The 17913-nt window shown below is 39.7% G+C and overlaps 1 protein-coding gene across 1 annotated transcript in view; it reads left to right on the top strand.

The window, feature by feature from the left end:
• Positions 1–6246: 6246 nt before the first annotated feature.
• The window catches only part of hs3st4 (heparan sulfate (glucosamine) 3-O-sulfotransferase 4), an 87149-nt gene continuing 75482 nt past the window's right edge, over positions 6247–17913 (top strand). The window contains exon 1 of the mRNA XM_032588147.1: positions 6247–7751. Coding sequence (XP_032444038.1) covers positions 7156–7751 — 596 coding nt within the window. The 5' untranslated portion in view covers positions 6247–7155. The remainder of the gene's footprint in view (positions 7752–17913) is intronic.

Raw genomic sequence — 17913 nt, 5'->3', positions numbered from 1 at the left:
GAACAATTCAGAGGGCGCAATGAAAAGAGAGAAAATAAATAACAAGGTGTTATTGATTCGTCATTTCTTAGTCTGAGGATTGTTGTGTTTTGCAGCTCATAAACCTGTGTTCCTTTATTGTTGTTTTCTATGTTCAATTGCATTACTGGACAAAGTCCCTTAACAATTAATTTTTCACAGATATAGAGATGGTCTACGCCAACTCAATTTGATTGTTCTAGACATTATTTTTTTGTACCCCAGGTGATTGCTTTTTAGCTTTAGTTAAAGATTTAAATAATTGATTGAGGTATCAGTATGTCTGTACCTGCTAAAGGATGCACACAGTGCCTGTTTGTCTCAATTCCATCAGAGTTCAGAATCAGGTCATTTCATAGCAGAAGACCCAAATCTCACAGGTGCTGCAGCAGCTCCTGAGCAGTAACTATATTGAGAGGGTGCCTCGGGGCTGATGTATTTTACACTGACAGCATAGGAACATCATGTTTGTTGAATTCTACAAATTTGGACAGAAATTGAGTTAGTCTTAGGGGTTTATGATTTCTCCACACTCCTCTGTATTATACATTCTGAAGCAGAGTCACATCATGAAGGAAATCTGTTCTCACATTAATACGTCATTAGCATATCAATGAGAGTGTGGCTGTTGTTTAAGATGCTAATTACCTTCAGGATAACCAAGTTTAATTCCCACAACAGAACTGCTGACCAAAAGATGTGCGCAGCTGAAAGACTCCATACATTTGTTTTCAGTTCATTTATTTTGGTCAAATTAAACAGTGGGTTCATTAAAATATGAGGAGCATGGGTTTCATATATTGAACAATGACAGCCTACTGCTGAAGATTACTGCCTTTTTATATTTCCAACAAACCAGGTAAATAAATCTGTTTAACAAACTAGATAATATCATCAGGCAAATTTAATCTTGATTCAAGTTGGAGGTACAGTGCCACATGAGGTTCAAAGTTAAAACCTGATCTTTTACTTTTAACTTACTGCACTGGAGTGACTAACGTGTAGTATTATATTCAGTGATGTTGTTCTCACTCTAAACTATTGCAATGCTTCACTCACCTCATTATGTTGGAAGCTTAAAAATATAATCTCAAACTTATTTAAGCACCAGAACATTTAAAATAAAAATTGTTTGGACTTTACCAGTAAACACAAAATCAGTTGTTACTGACTCTTTCATTAGGATGTTGAAATCAATATAGTAATGGTTTATCAAAGACCAACTTCCATGACTATGATATTCCCCCAAACTAAAATCTATAGAAACCCTGGTGGATACATTGAAGAGAAGAGAGCATGAGAGATGCCTGGCTCCTGGATGTTCTGAAAGAAATATCTCTCTCTGCTCCAAATTTGTAAAATGTTTAAGTAGAAAACTACTCTTTTGCTTTGAATTATGAGGGGCACCAATAATTGCACCATGATTTCAGTTTCAATCACTGGATTTTTCCCACCACTCTATTAAGTGTACTCAAATTAAAGGCTGGGTTCTACTGCAATAAACAATAAAATTATTTAAGGGTCTTGATACAACTTCACTGAGGGTGCCAGTAAATTTAACCAGCACTGTTTATCTATATTTGAAGTAGCACTGGTCAAAAACTTATTTAAATAACATTAAATAATTTAATCCTACGAAGACCTGTTGCCTGAAGCTAAATTTGACATTTTCCTTTAAACTCGACTTACTGAATCTTATGCAACAGATCTGTCTGGCCCCACCTCATCCTCATTGAACACAATTTTTCTTGAGTGACTGCTTATTTGTTAACGCAAATAGACACTATCTCATCACAAAGCATCCATGGGGACGCACAATGTCTGAGCGATTTATGAATGGCTGAGATAACAGGCGCAACAAAGGGAAGATCAAACAGCTCAATATATTGTCTCTCGTGCTTAGATAGTAATTTATCATCAGTGGGGAGGAGGAGAAGCCATCTTAATAAAGATAATCCCTACTGTTAAACTGAGACATTCTGCTTTAACTGTTTTATATCATGGCTGTCTGAGCATGCTCACAAAACTGTGTCTGGGTGGCTCTTAGACAGGTAGTCAGAAAACGGCAGGACCTTACAAACGTGGCAGTTGGTGTTAGAGAGCTCTCTGCTACACCAAGTGGCAATTTGCGAATACAACAATTTCAACAAACTCATTGAGCTCTCCTACGCTCTCTTGACAGCAAAACATCCAGGAACCATTGTGCTCTAAACACTTGCCCGTGCTCTCCTCCCACTCACCCAATCACCTGCTTTGCTACGGAAAGCTCTTGTTTGTCACGCACGAGATGTTTCAAACTGAGAAATGGAGTTGGAACAGAGAGTCAGAATGGACTTTTTCAGATTTGATATTTTTTTAGTTAGAATGTTGCTTTGTTTTTATTCAGCAAAAGATTAAAGTTACTCTTCACGGAAACATTGGTGATCACATATAAACAACTGTTTTTAACACATTGAATTTTGCTTGACATATTTTTTATATTTGATGAAGTTTAATTTGCATTATGTAAGCCCATATTTCATTTCATTTCAGGCATCAGCATTATTTCATAACTACTTGATATTGCTTCCAAAAAGGATCTTAGCTGTTCTTAGTAAAAATACTAGTCTTAGATTTTAAACATGACCTCCTCTATCCTGAGCACAAGAATGAGGCACAGAAAGGTTTGCAGTAATACTGTTTTCTTCAGCTCTGTATGAAAACCTGAAAAGCAACAGGCTTTCTCATTCAGTGGGAGCACACTTGTTGAATGTCAATGTGTAATGGCAGTACACTAACTTTGTCAAAGATATCAAGGATTTTTGCACCATTCCTCAAATGCATCCCCAGTAAGTAACAGGCATTTAGAACTGACAAATGTAATCAAGCAGCAAGTTCATATAAATATTTCCTCTTTCCCAACACAGAAACCCTAGCAGCTTTTGTGTCCAGACAACCAGGCCCTGCAAATTATTTGTGACTGATTACTTATTGTGACGATGACTCTCCTGGTGTGTGATGAATTAGATTCACTAATACAGGGAGGCATGTGGGTGACATGCAATTTTAGATCATCATATTGTGGGAACAGAGTGTACAAGTTGAGGTCCACTGAATATTCCAGGCAGTAATTACAGTCAGTGCCCATAAATGTGTAATATGTTTAGAGTATGATGTGCCAAAGCAGAGGCATGGTACAGAATACATGACTGCTTTCTTTGATATTTACAGAGGAAAACTTAACATTCCTCTTGACCTCTCATTCTGGTATCAGAATATTACAGCACATTCTTTTTTGTGTTATACATCAACAATCTTAACATAGTGTAATCTAAACTAAACACTAATTTCTGTTTTATGCTTATGATACTGTACCCCGTTAATCACCTTAGCTCCAGGATTATTTTAAAACACTTTAAGATAGGTTGTTATTCTGAACTATTTTGGAAGACTAGTTGGAGCATGCCAAACTCCAACTCTACCCAATTTAAACCCAACATTTGTCACTATAGATAGTTCCCACAAGACCAAACCAGAAGTAAGTTGTCCTAGAAATGCACCATCTTGATAGGAAACAGTATTATATAGAGGTAGCATTTTTTTTCAGGCTTTTTCTAATCTTCAGGAGAACCAGTTCAGTGTCTAGCAAAAGTAGAACTTATGAAATAGTCAACAAGTCATTTGTGTTTTCTGACAGCAATGAGGAGAATGATGATGTGACTGGCTGCGTCAGTAAGAATTGTCTGCATGTTGCATTTTAAGTGGATAAAGTTGATCCGTGTCCTGAGGGGATCTTTCTGTTGTGCTGATTATAAGCGTAAACTCCAGAAACAGCAAAAGAAGCATTAGTAACAACATATAGGCCCGAGTATCAACAAGAATGTACCGTCTACTGTCTCCATCTGTACTACGTGCAACTGTGACACATAAAGAGCAAGTGGAATGTACATTTTAGCAAGTATTGTTTATTAACGTAGTGTGATTATAAATATGGTCACATAAGCAGTAATCATATGTGCTGAAGTACATCAGCAGCTCTGAATGTTAGATTTGTTTTTTGTTGAAGTGCAGGTATGCAGCAAGAAGAAATGCATATTTTTACATTTGCACATCAAGATTTTATTTGTTTCATACTTTGTAGAAATGGATTTGTCATACAGTCTGCAGGTTTACCTACAAAGTACATCTTTTATAATAATTTGCTCAACACACTATAAACTGCATTTCCATTTATGATAGAATTCCACAAATTGAAATTACAAAAATTAAAATTTGTGGAAATAAATTCGCTAAATGAAAACATGGCAATTTGGAAAAATAAAATAATAAAATTTTTTGTTAAGAAGTTGTTGTGTTAGGATGAGGTGGTTTTTATGGATGAATCAAAATAGATGTATCTCACCAAACTGCAATGGAAACACTTTTTTTTTTTTTCATCACAGGAGTGCGGTAATCAACAGCCGGATGTGGCCACTGGCACAAAGCACAAAGAAGATGGCAGGAAGTAGTAGGAGGATGATGGCTTGTTTTTTTTTTTTTTTGGACAATGTGCAGCTGGATCCACCAGAGCTCTCACAAAAATCGCACAGTTGTGTGTCATTTGAACATATTGGATCCATAGATCTTCGGGAAAACCACAATTTCCCCAAATGCTGCATATGCAGAGTGCTAGCGCCATGGCTGAAATATGAACATGTCTGATGTAGCTGTTTACGTCTGTTGCTGCCATGATTTTTGATTACTTATCATGTGAACATATGTATTCATTTGTGATTTTAATGTAATTTGTTATTTAACGGAAACGCCACGATTTTTTTTTTTTACAATAGCAGAATGTGGACAAATATTTGTGCAATGGAGATGCATCTAGCACCACAATTTTGATTGCAGCTAATAAAGTGATCGGAGTATATCCATGCCATATAATGGACTTGTGTATGTTCCCTCTGAATAGCCAGCTACACTCATCGGCGCTCAATGCGTAGTAGCAAAGTTTTCTCACCTTCATGTGATGTAATGAAAACTTCTCTTTCCTGTTTTATTACCCATGTTCATGTGACGTACTTGAGTCCAATAATATCCAACTATCGTGATCCTCTCTCGTGTGATCAGTGAAGTGGAAAGCTGCTTCTGCCCTATCAAGATGGCGTCAGAGCACCTACATGTTGGATGTGCGACTTCTGGTGGGAACTGTCTGTTAATGCCTAAATCCAAATTAATGGTTTGGAGATCCAAGTACTGACTGATTGAAAACACTGATGCATTTTTACTGATGATCTTCTCTCCTTAAAGTCTGACATAAAGCAAATGGTTAAAAAAATATATTTTAAAACAGTTTTTGTGCTATCCTTTGATGCTGAAAAGCCTCATAGGTACCTTAGGTTTTTGTATTTGTATTTTCAGAGATATAATTTAAATCACAGTTTATATTTACAGTCAAATATCTTGAAACGGTCTACCATAAACTTCAAAGCTCTGACTCGCCTTTTGATTTTGTATTACTGCACTAGATGTTCTGAAAATATTCTGAAAACAGATGAAAATATTCTTTGCATTCTATCGTTATATGTAAAGTCTTTATTTCCACAAAAATGCAAGAAGTTAAATCTTTCACTCCAACACTCTATTCCTATAGACTGGGCCAGGTGCTCAGAGACTACTGAGATACAGAAAAAATAAAATAAAATTAAAAAAAAATAAAATTAAAAAAAAATATATATATATATATATACATTGCTCCTCCATCATGGAGATAGTTTTGAAATCAATTGCATTTGAACAAATTTCTTTCACTGTGTGCAAAAGGATATAATTTCTGTATGACAAGATTTTGATGATTATTTTATTTGACAAGACTTTTGAACATGCCATTGAGATTGTTTTTAGTTTTGCTAACATTTCCGGTGATCTTTTCTGCGTTATAATGTGTATAATATTTACTGTACATGTGATTTATTTAACTTATACTGTTAGTGTCAGTAGATGAGCATACAGGAGATTCAAAAGTCCAGTGATTGAATAAAGCATAAATTGAATATAAGACAACTTAACATTATCTACTTCAATTCGGCATTGTAAACAAAACTTTTTTGTAAGTTTAACTAGTGCAATTCTCTACAAAAAACCAGCAGGGTGCAGGCATGAGCTTTCTCTAAAAGAGAAAAAAAAAATACATATCTAAATGATGTTTCTGAGATTGATCTTAATTGTGAACTCCAAACACTCCGAGTTAATTCACCTCATGGTAAGCGCTGAGAAATCTCAGCAGCGGGAGTCTAATCTCCGCCAGCAGCCACAGGAATGAGCGGAATTTTCTCTATCACAAAACTCTCTCAGATTAGGAAATCTGACGTTTACAGTGCTGTTTTCTGCGCGGACACGAGGAAAGGTGGGTGTACACACTAGTTGTACTGTGTGGCTTTACTGTGCCTCAGCTCAGATGAGCTCACACAGCCGATGCGCACATCGTAGGATCCTACCAATGTGAGAAGGCGTAAGGACACCGAGCGGCAGCCTGGTAGTCAGTGGGAAGTGTGTAAGCTTTTGTGCAAAGGCTGTCGACTTTCCGCAGCACAAAGTAAATAGAGAGAAGCACAAATGCTCTTGTGTTCATTTGTTTCACGTTGGAGAGACTCGGTGGATTTGTAGGTTTTCTGTCTGAATGGAAATCCACTCTTTTCATCGCAGACGGGACTGGACTTCAGACTCAGCGGCTGATAGGAAGAAGGCTGTACTTTGAACACTCTGCTTTCTTCTTTCTTCCTTCTTCATAAAATGCCGGGATTCCGTCCATCGTACACTGTCCACTTCAAGCCGGGCTGTTCATCTGGAAGGGCGCCAGACCTTCAGTCTCTCAAATATGCAAGTTCAGTCCAATAAATTGTGTCATTGTCTGTCAGCACTGGAATAAGAAATCAATACTCAAGAAAAGAGACGTGATATTCCTCCGGAATTTTAACGACCCTCTCCCTTCTACCCCCCTCAGCCATCCTGATAAATATGCGCTTTGGTTGGATTAGGGTGGTCTGGTCCAGCTTGGCGCTTTTTTAGCTGGAGCAGCGCTGATGGGGACTGATTTTTACTGTTGATTTTGTCCATGCAAGACTCGGGGTGGAAACATGTCTGGCCACTTCTTTGAGAGGATCGCTGCTATCAGAGATGGCATTTTGGTCCAGCACTTCGGTTTTCACCTCTAAAGTGCCCCGGAAAATCTTATTCATGTTCACCCTCTCCCTTTCTGTCACCTACTTGTTCTACAGCTTGATGAGCTGCTACAACTCGCTGCAGTTCCCGCTGCAGGAGAACTATGTGTTTCAGGGCAGGCTGGTGACGGAGGATACAACTTTTGTGACACTGAGGGAGAAACTTTACTCGGCTTCGCCAGGCTTCACGGAATTCACACAGGCTGAGAGAACAACCGCGGCTCCGACGGTAGGAGAGAACGATGAGGCCGAACAAAGGACAGTGGAGTGGATTAGGACGCAGGCATCTCCAACTAAATCTGCGGCGGCGTTTCGCCCCACCGCGCCGGAGAGGGAGCACCAGGAGATCAGCACCACGGACAGCGAACTCAGGGTGAACTGCACCTCGGATTACGGGGAGAAGAAACTTCCCCAAGCCATTATAATCGGGGTGAAGAAAGGGGGTACCCGAGCCCTGCTGGAGGCTCTCAGGGTGCACCCAGACGTGAGAGCCGTTGGGAATGAGCCACACTTCTTTGACAGGAACTACGAGAAGGGACTTGACTGGTACAGGTGAGCTCTCAAATCAAACCTTTTAATGGGCTCAAACAATGCGTTGCAGATTTAATTAAAATCACCACAAATAAGATTTGTGAATCGTAATTTTTAGCACCTGGCTTATGATTTATGATGACAATTATCCTTTGTTTGATTCACAAATTAGTTTTCGTTATCTGGCTTAAACTTAGTGTGCAGTATCAGCACCAAAAGGAGAATAATAACTTTTACAGATCCTATCAGTGTAATGTAACATCCGTTGTAAAGATTAACACATTTTGTGACTTTTCTTTTATGTTATAAAACACTTGTTTTATAATAGTGAATAAACTTTTCTCCAAAATCCTGTTTTTATTATAATAATTTGTTTTACCTCATCAGAAGTCCAAATAGGATTCAGATTTTAAACTCAATTTTTCCAAGGGTCAATTAAAATATAAATATTTTAAAATAATGCACACAAGACTAGTTTTCAACTCAGGGCCGTTACCGATTTCTAAAACAAGATAGATGTTTTAAGTGCCAGTGGATTTATTTTCCTGTAACTTTATTATTTAATGTCACTTTAAAGTCCCTCATTCTACATTCATACTCTGTAGATATTGTAATAAATGTCTACAGTTATTTTCAGATGCCTCAATGTTGACACCAATAATATTTGAGCTATTCTAGAGTGTTTGTGACAAAATGTTGTCGTATATCTGATTTTTAAAAATTTAACTATTTTTATATTGCTATATCCATCCATTGAATATTCAAAAAGTAAATAACTAAACACTTTTATAACACACACGTTCCAAGCTTGTTACCTAAATGGTTGGAAATAGTTCTCAAATCGTTTTGAACCGTTGACAACACATCCACTTTGACTCCAGGTTTATTAGCTGTACATGCCTGATGCATTCATAGGGGGAAGAAAAAAAATCAATTTGAGGCCTTGTTCGTGGTTAGTTGGCCATGGCTCATTTAGGTGTTGTTCTCACACATTTGCTACCATACACACATCTTCAAATTGAGTCAATGAGCTGATGAGAACGATGCTGACTCTAAGTCCCTTCTGCTCCTTTGTAGAACTTTGTTTGTTATGTTTGGGTTGTGGAACATCTGCTTTCATCCTGCTGCATAGACACGGGAACTCTCGGCTGCTCATTTAGCCTGTGCTAGTGCAAGCTGTTTCATTATGCTTACGGTGAAAGGCTCATTAGACGAGAGGACGACATGCTTACATAAATAATAACAAATGTGCTTGTTGCTTTTTGGGTCCCTGAGCTTACAAACTTTGAGAAGAAGGATTCATTTCACTTTCAACTTTGCCAGTTTTAGGACATCCACCAAAGGATTTAACTCTCAGAGAAGGAAAATAAACATTCCTTAATAATAAAAAAAAGGATACACTGAAGAAATCAAGATTTATTTTCTCATTTCAGCTGCCAAGGAACATAGGTAAATGGTTAAAAAGTAGAAAACCACTTTTCTTTTTCATCGATAAAGAAATTAATTTGACTAAAGCATGCCTCGAATGATGCATTACACGACATCTTTCTCCTCAGCTGGTAATGCTCTGGCTAATGTGCACTTAATGGAAGTGAAATTATGATCACTTACAGATGTTTGAAACATCAGTGTAGTTAAATGAGACCAGTGATCTCATAAAGTGTGATTCATAAATTTAGGACTGTCTAAGTAACACCTGCTCCACATCTTGATGGAGATGATATATAAACTACAGGGAATATGACCCTAACACTTCATCTGTAGCTGTTTTTAACGTGTGTGTGTGTGTATGTGTATGTTTTTTTACCCAAAATCCTAACCTTGTTTGGCACAGTTTCTTAATCTCATTACACAGTCCTACACATATCCAGTTTTAGTCATCTCAAGAGAGAACTGGTATTAATGGACTATATTTATTTATTTAATTATGTTTATTTTATTTTTGGAATAATTTAATTTAAATGATGGTATAAAGCAAGCAAAAAAAATACAAGACGTAACTGCACAATTAACTTCAAATTTAAAAAAAAAAAGAATATTTCAAATTCTAACCTAATGCTTTGAAGTGTTTCATCATTAGAGACAAACAAAACGTGAACAATTTTTTAGAAAAAAAAACTACAACTTTTAAACCTGAAAGCCTTTAGAATTGCTATTGTTTTCTATGCCCAGTTTTTGAATAAGCTCCCTATGAGGGATATCTTGAAAAAAATGTGTGTGCAGGTAAGTGCTGTATCACACCAGTGATGCAGCAGCGCATTGCAGGCAGAATATTGTTTCCAGACCTGCCTATATTTCTTGTACTTACAGTTCTATCTCCAAATACTAAAATAAAAAAATAATAAAATAAATTATTCATTTGTTAAATTAGAATTATCTAAAAAAAAAAAACAACCTTTAAAGTATTTTTTTCTTTTTGTAGAGAACAAAAAAAGCAGTGTTTCAAAAAATTATTAGAACACATTTATTGTACCATTCCTTTTTTGCCAGTGTAACCCGAGTTACATTTTAAGATTATTAAAAAACCCAAATCAACGTCACTCTAAGTGAAAAACTAGGTTCCAGGTTCGTCTACTGGAGGTAGTGGCAAATTGCAAGACACATACAACTGGAGAGTGCAAAAATCAATGAGGTGTATTTATATTTACAATATATACAAATTGTTTCACAGCTTTAAAGTCCAGTTCCTTAAACCAAGGAAGTCTCTGTCGGTGACGGAAGGGAAAAAACAAAAATAGTCATTTAGTTCCAGCTGTGAAGTGGTTGGTTGAATTTCCCTTCTGGTTTGGAGATGTTTCCTCAGATTATGGGTGACTTTCTGAATCCGCTATGGTTAGCTCGCCAGTCCGGTCAATATACAAAAACCAGACAATTCTTAATGTGTCCCAGATCCTTCAGTTACTCCGAGCGGGGGTGGGATCTGGAACACACCTGGCCTGCGGAAACAGGCCCGACAATCAATGTACATGTATTGGCTTTCTTAATAATTGAATCTGAGCCTACATAATTACATGCAATTTCAATCCAAATGTGTTTTTATGTAGGTGTGTAATCACAGGCTGGGAGGCTAGCGCTAGCATTCTAGCTCCCGAGCAACACTTACCAGTTCCTCTTTTAACAAACAGAGATCGTTTCAACGTTCAGATGAGCGACCATATGTCTGTAATTTAACAGAGGTATACGATTGATGTATAATCGACATTCAAAAGCAAAACCGCTTTGGGAACAACACCCAAGCCTACCTGCACGTCACAGTCCCACAGCGTCTGCTACCCAAGGTGCGATTTAGCAGCAATATAAGCAGTGGCTGTCAATTTAGGACTGACGTGCAGCTGTCGCATGACTTTAAACCCTCGCGAGAACAACCCTGCTCTCGCCCGGTTAGTGTCGAAAAAGTAAAACAAAGGAGGATTTTTAAATTAGATCTTTAAATAAAACAAAATAAAATTAGATTTAACAAAATAGAAAATAAAATAACTAAACTACATCTAATATAGAAAAATTATCCTGGTTACATCCTCCCCTCTTTAATTCCTGCACGTCCCGTTGCATGGTTACTTGAATTAATTTTTCTGAATATTTACATTAGAAACTTGCCTGAGAGTCTCAGTGTACACATTTGCCAAACTATGCAATAGAGTCTGAACTACTGAAATGAGTGGCTTACCCAACACAGGATATGTTAGACGACTAGGAGGTTGACGCTGTCTATCTGATCGCCTGGGCAATATTTCAGCCTCAACTGAGTTATAGGGTGAGCTGACATTTGCAGGACCTGTGGATGACTCAGATTGAACGACCAGATGACCCTCAGCGTCAGGTTCTTGAACTTCAGGTAAGTGTTCGTCAGGGACTTCTCCCTCCATGTGTACTTTCACAGGCTCAGCTACATGTGGTTCAGAAAGTTCCTCTGTCTCAATCTGTTCCACAGGTAGCTTGTCTTCATGGTGAGATAGTGATGAATCAGTTGTTAAACAGGATTCTTCATTTTCAGATGGACTAGCAGTCTCAAGGTCTGTGCTCTGAATTAGAGGTACAGGATGCTCTTGTGCTTCAGCATCACTTTGAGCCAAAGGTGAAATAGGCTGCAAAGTAATGGATTCGGGTGATGACTTAAATTTTCTCACCTTCACACTGAATCTGGTTGGGGATGGGATGGAAACTTCTGGCACATATGGCTCAGCATCCTCATCCTCCTGCATCGCATCAGGAACATCTGGATGGCAACCATCCTGGCTGCGAGTCTTTCGTTGTGAGGCAGGCATGGAGATGGAAGGGTCTTCTGTGGAGCAAACTGGCAGGAAACCACAAGGAAGCAACAGGTCTCTATGTAAAGTACGAGTTGGTCCCTCTTTGTGTTCAGGTTGTACAGTGTAAACTGGTACATTTTCAGCTCTGTCAACAACTTTGTACACCCCTGGTTCCCATCTGTCTGCCAGCTTGTGCTTACCCCTCAGACGGATGTTGCGAACCAGTACTCGATCTCCTATCTCCAAACTGCATGGTGTAATTTTCTGATCAAAACGGGTCTTGTTCTTTGCAGCTGATTTGAGGGCATTCTCAGAAGCTAGTTTGTAGCTTTCTTTCAGGCTGGATTGCAGATTCTTAACATACTCTGAATGAGAGATGGATGATTGTTCTCTGACGGGTAAACCAAAAGCCAAATCCACAGGAAGACGAGGACAACGACCAAACATGAGTTCATAAGGTGTGAACCCTGTTACCTCATTTCTTGTACAGTTATATGCATGTACTAAAGGTTTGACATACTCTCGCCATTTTGACTTTTGTTTCATTTCCAGGGTTCCAAGCATATTGAGCAGAGTGCGGTTGAAGCGCTCGACTGGATTCCCTCGTGGGTGGTACGGGGTAGTTCGGCTTTTCTTCATGCCTACAACTTCACAGAGCTCTTTAATGAGCTTGGACTCGAAATCTGTACCCTGGTCTGAATGTATACGCTCTGGAATTCCATAATAAACCATAAATTCATTCCAGAGGTACTTTGCAACAGTCTTTGCCTTCTGGTTAGGGGTAGGAATGGCAACTGCAAATTTGGTAAAATGATCAGTAAGAACAAGAATGTCCTTAGTATTACTGCTGTCAGGTTCAATGGTTAAAAAGTCCATACATAGCAGTTCAAGTGGTCGGCTTGTCTGAATATTTATTAATGGAGCTGCTCTTTCTATTTGAGCTTTACGCCTTATGCAACGACCACAGGTTCTGACAAAAGTCTCCACATCTAATGTCATTTTGGGCCAAAAGAAGCGTTGGCGCACCAGATCAATTGTTCTTTCGATGCCCATATGCCCCATATCATGGTGCAAGCTCTTTAAAATAGCTGGTCGTAACTTGGGCGGTAGGATTAACTGGTAGATAAGTTTATCTCCATCATGTCTTCTCCGATATAGGATTCCATCCACCAACTCTAACCTGTTCCACTCTCTCAGGAGCAAAGGAAGGTCAGGTAGCTCCTCTCGAACCGATGGAAGGACCTTCTCCCCAGTCTCCAGCTGATGAATGACCTCACGAATAGCAGGGTCAGCTTGTTGTTGTTCTTGGAGATCGACCTGAGATAGAGAGGGGATTAGAGGCAAGCCATGCAACTCTTCATTGCTGAACCCATCAGGGATGGAGTCAACAGAGACAGATAGAGACTCAACCAGTGCGACAGATCGACTAAGTTCAGTTTGGTTCTGTGTTCGGATTATACAACTCTGACAGATGGCATCCACAATTTCAGGGGAAATGTCATGGGTGTTTTTACCATTACCCAACTGACTGGTCAGATGTTGAATGAGCTCCCTCTCTCTGCAGTGCTGATCACTAGAAGTATCTTCATGTGAGCGTCGGGACAGAGCATCAGCATCAAAATTCTGTTTTCCAGCACGGTACTGCAGCTTGAATGAGTAAGTGGACAGTGCTGCTAACCACCGGTGACCTGTAGCATCCAGCTTGGCTGAAGAAAGAACATAAGTGAGAGGGTTGCTATCTGTGACAACTGTAAAGTTAGTCCCATAGAGGTAATCATGAAACTTCTCAGTAACACTCCACTTCAGGGCCAAAAACTCCAGTTTATGCGCAGGATATTTTGACTCACTGACAGACAGGCCTCGACTAGCATAAGCAATAACACGCAGCTTGCCCTCCTGCTCTTGGTACAATACTGCTCCCAACCCATTTGTACTGGCATCAGTATGTAAAATGTATGGCAGCTGTGGATTTGCAAACCCAAGAACAGGTGCTGTAGTCAATTTGGAAATGACTGTTTCAAAGGCAATCTGCTGATGGCTAGTCCATTTATCTCCAAAGGATTGCTTTGGATCCGAGTACTTTCCTTCTGGTTTCTTCAGTTTTGCAGGGCTGCGGGCAGGAGGATAACCACGGGTTAATTCATTAAGTGATTTGACAATAGCAGCATAGTCTTTAATAAATCTTCGGTAATATCCAGCAAAACCCAGAAAAGATCGCAACTCTTTAAGGTTGCGGGGGACTGGCCAGGATTTTAAAGAATCAATCTTTTCTGGATCAGTTTCAACTCCTTTTTCAGAGACAATGTGTCCCAAATAACGTACAGAAGACTGAAAGAACTTACATTTCTCTGGAGAGAGCTTTAGTCCAAACTGCTTCAACCGGGAGAGTACACGCAGCAGCCGTTCCTCATGTTCTTCCAGAGTGGCAGAAAAGATGATGATGTCATCGAGGAAGACAAGGACTTCTTTAAGATGCAGATCTCCCATGCATCTCTCCATTAGCCGCTGAAACGTGCTAGGTGCATTTGTAATTCCTTGTGGCATCCTGTTCCACTCCCAAAATCCAAGGGGAGTTACAAAAGCTGTTTTAGCCTTATCTTCTTCTGCCATCTCTATTTGATAATAGCCAGATTTTAAATCCAACACAGTAAACCATTTGGACCCTGTCAAAGCACAAAAAGATTCTTCCAAATTAGGAAGGGCATATGCATCTTTGATAGTTTGAAGATTCAGTTTCCTGTAATCTATGCATAGCCGGACGGAACCATTACGTTTCCGAACAACAACTATTGGAGAGGAAAATGGTGATTTAGACTCTCTTATGATGCCAGCTTTGAGCAGGTCTTTAAGATGTTCACGGACTGCCTCCAGATCTTTGAGATGGATTGGCCTTGCTCTGTGTTTAAAAGGCGTTTCATCACTAAGTTTAATGGTATGTTTAACTGCATCTGTACAGCCAAAATCCAGATCATGATGAGAGAATACTTCAGGCATGCTGTTCATTTTGTTGATAATATGTTCCTTCCACTCAGGTGGAATGGGAGAGTCTCCAAAGTTAAACTCCAAAGTGGTTTGTTGTGAGGTTTGAGATGCGATTTGTTGTGACAAAACAGTAGGTGCTGACCCAATGTCTGCAATAATGGTTAATGGTGATATGAACACCTCTTGCTCTGATTCATTCTTCATGATCACTGGGACTTTATATGGTGGATGCTGTGGCAGTGTAATTAGACAACTTTGAACACATAAACCCCCTGGTAAAGGCGAGCTAGGGTGTTCAACAATGGCCCACTTAGTGGCAGATGGAGAGGTGTTTTTAACAGAACCCTCCAAGACAATGGTTTGTCCAGGTGAAATAAGGACTGGAGTGGTACTTAACAGCCTGACAGTCCCTGCATTTCCTAATTGATTTTGCTGGTGCCTTAACTGTAGCAGTTTCAGGACCGCTTGATATCCTTGGGCCATGGGTTGAAATTGTACATGGTTACTGCTAAGATGTTGTTCATACAGTGGCTCCAGTGTGTTCATGCCAATAAGTACATTAGATGGCCTGTCAGGACTAGTATCTGGGACCACAAGAGCGAGAGTTGGTACCTCTGTGTTTACTCCTATGAAGTCTTCAGGGAATGTGATGACCAGCTCCACGTACCCCAGATACGGAACAGACTGTCCAGCAGCACCTTCAACCTGTAACAAATTATCCAGAGGCAGTACAGGTTGGTTGCTTAGCTTATCATTATAGAAAGAAACTGGGATCGTTGTCACCTGTGAACCAGTGTCTAAAAGGCAGTTACACACATGACCAGAAATGTCAACAACAGCAGCACACTTTGATCCAATCAAACCTTTGGGTAGCTGAGTGGGTAGTTTATTAGCTTGGGCTTGCAGTTTTGTACATTTAACAGTCTTTTCTTTAATAAGGGGACCGGTTTGGCTGGGACTGGTTCCGGTTTGTCCCGCAACAGGAACCATGCCTAGTTTAACTTCTTCTGAAAGATGTTCTGCTGTCGCTGAGCAAACTGTTTCCTTTTTCTGGCAACAAGAGCAGGGTTTGGTTCATTATTACATTGTGGCTTAATATGACCATTTTCACCACACCTGAAACAATAACCAGGTTTAACATGGACTGGTGGGGACTGTTTGGATGTCACTGTATTGCCCCCTTTTTCACCCGGCTTACTGTGCATTACTTTAGGTTGTGATGTAGTCCTGGGCTGGGTGGTTGTGGATGTTAGCTTAGCCAGCTGCCGCTGTACATCTGCCAGTTGTTCTGCCAACTGCTGAGTCAATTTGGTTAAAGCAGCAACGGCTCCACCATCACCTGCGTCAACAGAAACCAATTGTGCATGATTGACTACTTTTTGTTTGTTGGACCCCAAATATTGTCTCATCCGGGAAGTTTTAGCTGCCTCCCTGTCCTCTTCAGTACGTAGAAGTAGTAGCAGTTCAGAGAAACTAGGTGGGACCAATTTCTTTTGTTTTAATTGGAGTTCAGCAATCAAAGTATTGTCCCAACAACCCCTACAGAACTGGCTTATGAGATGCCGGTTTACATCCTTGGCTAACACACCACCTCGTTTCAGGGCTAAGTTTAATGCTACCTGCAGCCGCTGGAGGTATGAAGATGGCTTCTCCCCTGCATCTTGGAAAGTGTCCATGAATTTTGCAAAGAGTTCTTCTCCATCTTGCACCGTGCCATATGCCGAATCCAATATGTTCAGATATACAGTAGGTGGAGTATCTGAACTTAGATGCTTCAGCATATCAGCGGCTGGGGGAAGTAAACTCTCCACGATCCTCCTTGATCGCTGCAGCTCAGAAACTTATGGGTCTTTTAGTAGCAGATCCACTCCTGAATGCCAGGTCTCGTAGTCTGCTTCATGTGCTGGTCTAGGCAGCCGTCCAGAAAACACTCGGAGCCTTTGTAGATGGTAAGCACTTTCCTCAGTTTTCATAATGTGTTCCACCACGTAGCGCTGGACTTCGGGTGGTTGGATGTCATCATCATGAAGAGAGGGTCTCTGTCGTGAGGTAGGTTGCTGCTCAAGTCTCTGTCTGGAAACTGTAGGATCAGTGGCGGTTGACAACGTTGGCTCTTCCTTCATTGTTGGATCTGCAGCTGCTGCCATAACCTCAGACTTCTCATCAGGATCCTCCATCTTAGCAGCTGAGTGAAGTTCAGCAACTGATTGTCCAATCTGAGTCATCGTGGATTTTAACACCTCTGCAAAATCCATGCCAGAAAGCTTTGCAAGTTTCTGTAACTCAAATAAATAAGAATGAGTTTTACTCTGTGAAACATGTTCTGCATATACAACAGCTAATTCAGAGATGAAAAATGTGTCTGACTTTTCAGATGATTTGAATGAATATGGTAAAATGGAACGCAATTCAGCTACTGCTGTACCACTGCTAAATTCAACCACAAGCTGGCCCTCAAACTCAGAATCAGCTTCAGAAATGATTTCAGTCTTTGTTATCTTCCCATATTGTTTCAAAAAGTCAAATACTTCCTCTTTACCATCTTCATCTGAAATGCCTTCAACCAAAACAGAGTTGGGAATTTTTATGTCGAGTTTTTGAAATTCATCCATATTGTTGATGACAAAAAAAAACAATGATTTGTGTTTACAAAATGCCAACAACCTCCTGGCTAGCTCGCCAAGCTATGTAACCCGAGTTACATTTTAAGATTATTAAAAAACCCAAATCAACGTCACTCTAAGTGAAAAACTAGGTTCCAGGTTCGTCTACTGGAGGTAGTGGCAAATTGCAAGACACATACAACTGGAGAGTGCAAAAATCAATGAGGTGTATTTATATTTACAATATATACAAATTGTTTCACAGCTGTAAAGTCCAGTTCCTTAAACCAAGGAAGTCTCTGTCGGTGACGGAAGGGAAAAAACAAAAATAGTCATTTAGTTCCAGCT

The sequence above is a fragment of the Xiphophorus hellerii genome, chromosome 16 (genome assembly GCF_003331165.1).
Source record: "Xiphophorus hellerii strain 12219 chromosome 16, Xiphophorus_hellerii-4.1, whole genome shotgun sequence".
In the NCBI taxonomy this organism is placed as follows: domain Eukaryota; kingdom Metazoa; phylum Chordata; class Actinopteri; order Cyprinodontiformes; family Poeciliidae; genus Xiphophorus; species Xiphophorus hellerii.
The sequence above is the reverse complement of the archived record's forward strand: the minus strand, read 5'-3'. Positions and strand labels throughout refer to the sequence as shown.